This window comes from Egretta garzetta, unplaced genomic scaffold (assembly GCF_000687185.1).
Source record: "Egretta garzetta isolate BGI_Z169 unplaced genomic scaffold, ASM68718v1 scaffold687, whole genome shotgun sequence".
In the NCBI taxonomy this organism is placed as follows: Eukaryota; Metazoa; Chordata; class Aves; order Pelecaniformes; family Ardeidae; genus Egretta; species Egretta garzetta.
The window spans coordinates 178,102-183,114 of NW_009260396.1; the positions used below are offsets into that span (position 1 = coordinate 178,102).

The 5,013-nt window shown below is 48.8% G+C and overlaps 1 protein-coding gene across 1 annotated transcript; it reads right to left on the minus strand.

Moving 5' to 3' along the window:
* Positions 1–43: 43 nt before the first annotated feature.
* Positions 44–4,976, minus strand: RPUSD2 (RNA pseudouridine synthase domain containing 2). Its single transcript, XM_035898532.1, has 2 exons — positions 4,326–4,976; positions 44–3,634 (listed from the first exon to the last, which is right to left on the minus strand). Exons 1-2 carry the CDS (start codon positions 4,683–4,685, stop codon positions 2,822–2,824), a joined length of 1,173 nt encoding a protein of 390 aa, XP_035754425.1. The 5' UTR covers positions 4,686–4,976; the 3' UTR covers positions 44–2,821.
* Positions 4,977–5,013: the final 37 nt, after the last annotated feature.

The window sequence follows — 5,013 nt, forward strand, 5'->3', positions numbered from 1 at the left end:
CTGGTGCATGGGGTTCGACCTCCCCAGGTGCAGCACTCAACACTTGCCCTTGTTGACCTTCATCATGTTCCTCTCTGCCCAACTCTCCAGCCTGTCCAGGTCACTTAGCTCTATGTTCAGTTATCCCATGGCTCGAGACCAACAAGGCCAAGGATATCTCCGGTGCCTGGCTCAGCCGCCACACCTGCAGATTCCGTACTTGTTCCCACAATCTCTAATAGTAACACTGTCCCTAATTAGCAAAACAGCAAATGCTGACTTCTTGTGCGTGTTTACAGCACCTATTGGCTGGACACCGGCTCTGAACGGAAATAAAATGAAACATGATGCAATGGGTGGTAGGCTCCTTGTGAAATCAACCTTAAATTTTCATTGTTCAAAGTGTCTTGAAAACAGAAGCCCCGATACCTTGACCAGCAAGGTGTGGCCATTAAAAGTTGCTAAGTGCAGTCATGAGCCCAAAAAAGTAAGCACGCAGCACTGAGCTCCAGTTCCACATCAGGTCCTTCAGCCATCCAGTCTCCATCTACCGGCACAAGTCAGTAAAACCCCTTTCAGATGCGTATTTCTTAGGGAGAAAAAAAAAACAAAAACACTCCCAAATCTCCAGATAATATAATCCAGGACACCGCAAAGTCTAATTTAAAACTGTTGCCCCTAAATCTACTACCTTTCCCTTGCATCTAAAGCCAGGAACAGCTGAGTGAGGCACCCTTACACACTGAAGGCACCCAAGTTTCATTCACAGTTATGTCAAATACGTATTTCAGTGTATGAAAAATCAGGATGACACCACTTTTTAGCATCTTCTCTCAAACACAGGGGACCTTTTCTCCCCTTGGTTTAACAAGCTGCCTGTTGCTAAGTACTAGCCCTGGCCTTAAGACATGATGGCAGGAAAAAAAAAATAAAATCAAATCTGTGGTTAAGTTAGAATCATGACAGACCCTTGGCAGGATGGGGAGGAGCAAAGCTCAGGCCTGAGTGAACTTTTATGGAAACAACGCATCAGACGGATGATCCAGGAGAGAAAGAAATCTCGTGGCTACTCTGAGCTACTGGAAGAAGTAAGCACTGGTTTATTCTGGTCCAGTACGCAAGTCCTGACCAACGAGCGATTCTAGGAGCCCTGCCACGGAGGACTGTGGTCATTCCCATGGGCCTGGGCAGCCTTAGGTCCCCAGCATCCTACTCACAGACTCCTGTGAAGCAGGGAGCTCTCCAGTAACCTCTGTGAAATGGGCAAACCGGTGACAAAAGATCTGTGTAGAACCCATGTCCTGGGGAAGCTGAGAAAGAGCTAAAGCTCCCCAGAGCACAGCGTGACATGGAGAGATGACCTCAGACTGGACCACGCTCCAGCAAGGCTGGTACCACCCTTGCTGAATGGCATCGGACCCTCTGGACTCCCTTCTTCACCTTTTTTAAAGGCTTCTTTAATATTTTAAAGTGTAGAACGCCACGCGTGTGCCCTGTGTAAGAATGGGTGCAGAGAAATGCGGATATGGAGCGACAGGGCGAGAGCCACTGTCTGCAAACAGTCCTGAACCAACCTGGCTCCTCCCAGGTAAAGGTTTTGGTTGCCTGCAGCAGTCACTGGAGCAGGTCATTACCACTGGTGACATGTATGAAAAAGAGGGGGGAAAAAAATACATATATAAAAAAGAACCTGAGACAGCAGAATTATTATAATAACCCTCCCAGAGGCCAAGAAGTGACCACAGAAACACTGATGAAAATAAGAACTATAGTGATATTTATCATCCTGGAAACATATTAATATAAAATGTATTAAAAAAAAAAGTCATCTGGTTCATAAAACAATTTTTGTTTTTCTTTAAAGCTGATTGTCACACTGAAGTGATATTAAAAACAATTCCACAGCAATGAGAAACAACCTGCCTACAGTACGGTTTAGAAAAAATAAATTAAGACGTTGGCAGACTGACCTCTGCTTTGGATTTTTGCTCAAGTATGAAGAGGTCTTCAATGGGGCCTAAGGGACCGAGATCGATAGGTTCTCAGAAGAGAAGGCAGATGGTTTTGAGGAGGCAGGAGGTACATCGCAGGGAAGGCAGCAGAACAGACTGGCAAAACCTACTAAATCAGCCTCCTTCTAAATCTCAAAGACAAAACCTGGGGAGTACCACCTCCCAAACCAGGCCCAACACAGAGAGATCCATCCCCAGAGCTACTAACTTTACATTAAGTCATTATCTGAACCAATTTTGGAAGAGCCATTTCAAAGCAAAGCCTACCTTGTTGACAAACAGTAAGCACAACAGGGATGGGCTTCACAGCGCTCTGAATTTACCGTACGGCATTCTCGGTGATAACGTTTTGAGTTTTAAAACCAGCCTGACAATAAAATACAGTAAAAAGAGTTTTGTGTACAACATGACATCCAGCATATTAAACGACATTCCAGCATTACTGTAAGATATGAAGATAGCAGGCCAGAAGATAGATCAGCTGCTGACTTTTAAGTGTGTACACTTAATTATCTGTGTGGATAATTGACAGCAGGCCCAGAAGGGGCTGAGGTGAAAGGCAAAGCTGCCTGTGCCGAGTGACAATTGTGGCCCCGAAGCGCTAGTTCCCTGAAGGGCAACGTAAACCCAGTGACGTAGCCCCATCTTCCTGCTCGTCTCCCACAGTGCCTGTCGGCAGCCAGGACGGTCCTCCAGCCCCAGCAATCCTTCCCAGCCCCTCTCCAGTCACAGGCAGTTTGTTCACCTCAACCACGCTCAACACGGCAACGTTAGGTTTTTACAAGACACTTTCCTGGCCCACAACGTCCGTAGGTGTCAGGTGTCCTCGGTCATTCCTCCCAGTCTTCCATTGCCCACTCAGGCATCTTGGAGCAATACTCAAACTCCGCTCCCTTGTAGCGCAAGGCATGTAGGTACATCACCAGCTCCTGAGGAGATGGGTCCCGCCTCGTAATTTTACACTCCACGCATAAAGGGTCCTTCTCTTCTGAACTCTTTTCTCCGGTTTGCCCATCCTGATTCTCACACGAACCAAGTTCGGGTTTTTTTTCAAGCATTTCCAGGTTGCTACCAGAGTTCAGCAGACAAGCTGCTATGTCATTTCTCTCAGGATCCTTAGTGTCTCTCTCGGGATCCTCGGTGTCCTCAGCAGGGCAAGAGTTCTCCTTTATAGGATCAGCCAGCGCAGACTTTGTGCAGTCGCTTGAATTACCACAGTCTTTATCTCCAGCACTGGAGTTCAAGTCCTCCTCCGAAATACCCAAGATATCCAGGCTCTGTTTGGAACAATGCTCCTCTACCAGCGCTTTAAGGAGTTCTTCATCCGTTTTATCGATCTTGCCAGCTTTCCCCCTGTCGGGACCCCAGGCGTCCATATTATAGATGGGGTCGTTGACAATGGGATGCCCCAAATACTGCAAATGGACCCGGATCTGGTGCATGCGGCCAGTACGCGGAAGACACTTGACTACGCTGGTCTTGCCGTTGTAACTGAGTCTCTGGAAGATGGTTTTGCAGAATTTCCCTTTGGGGTCCACACGGCACACTCCCACTTTGTAAGAAACAACCAGTATGGGCTCTTCACAGACCACTTCGTGTTCTGGAAACTCCCCCACCACGCGACAGACGTACTCCTTTTCCAGCTACGGGGAGACACAAGAGTAACTCTCAGAGAACAGAAAACTGTCTCTGTCCTGATCGCACCTGAGTCCCATCCTAGCTACTCCTCTCCTTCTCTTCAATGAAATACATTTGTGGGCAACATACTGCCAAAATTTTATTACAACTGAACAGGGGGGAGAGGGCGGGGGGGGTGGAATCAGCTATTTAAAGTCAGATTTCTCTCACACCTTCCCCAACTAGTTGGGAAATCAAGAACGCAAGGGCCTGGCCTATTTTCCTCATATTAAATTCAAGAACTCTCAGTGACCTTCAGCCTTGAAGCAAATCCTGGAAGGCAGTACCCTACAGCAACAGCTCCGTTTGGGTCAAGAGCCACCTGAAAAATGATAAAAACTTCTAAAACTTTCAAAACTGAAGAAGTATTAGATGGCTGACACGTTTCCACTTACAAATAAAACTGCTCTCCATTTTGCACAATCCCCTAGGGAAGGGGATCCCTTTCAATCTAGCATTATCAAAATCAATTACATTTTTAGACAGTCTTTTTCTCTTGATGCCTCCCATGCTCAATACAATCACAGCAAGGTGGCCACAAGCTGTTTTGGGAACTCGAACTTGTTTAGACTTTAGAAAATTTGGCTGGCTCTGGACCTGTTTCAAGAGAACACTGTGCAAGAGACTCTACAAATTATTGCAGCCCTTAGCTCTCACCTGCCTCTCCCGAACCTGCTCATCGATCCTCTTGGACACCTCTGCGGTCTTGGCAAACATAAGGACTCCCGAGGTCATGCGGTCGAGTCGGTGAATGGTATGCAGCTCCTTCAGATCGTGCTCTTTGCCCAGGATGAAGATGACCGTGTTGTGACGAAACCTGCCGCAGGGGTGTACTGGCAAAGAGGAGGGTTTGTCCACGACCACCACCTCGTCGTCCTCCACCAAGATCTGGATAGGCTGGGCTGTGACTGGCGGCTCATGGCGATGCACCGTATTCCTGAGAAAATCGTTATTCTGCAAGACAGATGGACAATTAGCGTGCAGACAGCCTGGGTAACCACCCCAATCCGGCCACATGCAGCGGGGGCTTGGTACTGGGGGAGGGGGGGGAAAGAGGGGAGATGAAAGCCCCTTTGTCCTGCAGCCCAGGATTTAGCACAACAACCCTGCTCGCCGACGGCCAAATTCAGTAACGTGTCTAAGCGGTATCTTGGGGGCTCGCACACTCTCGGGGGGGCCGAGCAGGATGCGGTGCGGCACACTGGCTCTGCGCAAGCCTGCGGGATCCGCACGCTCCCGACCCCCGTGGGGTAAGGGTTCCCCGGGAGCCCCAGCGTCCACGCGGGGTTATTCGGCCACCGGCCCTGCGCTCACGGCCGCGCCCTGGGCCCCCATATCCCGGGTT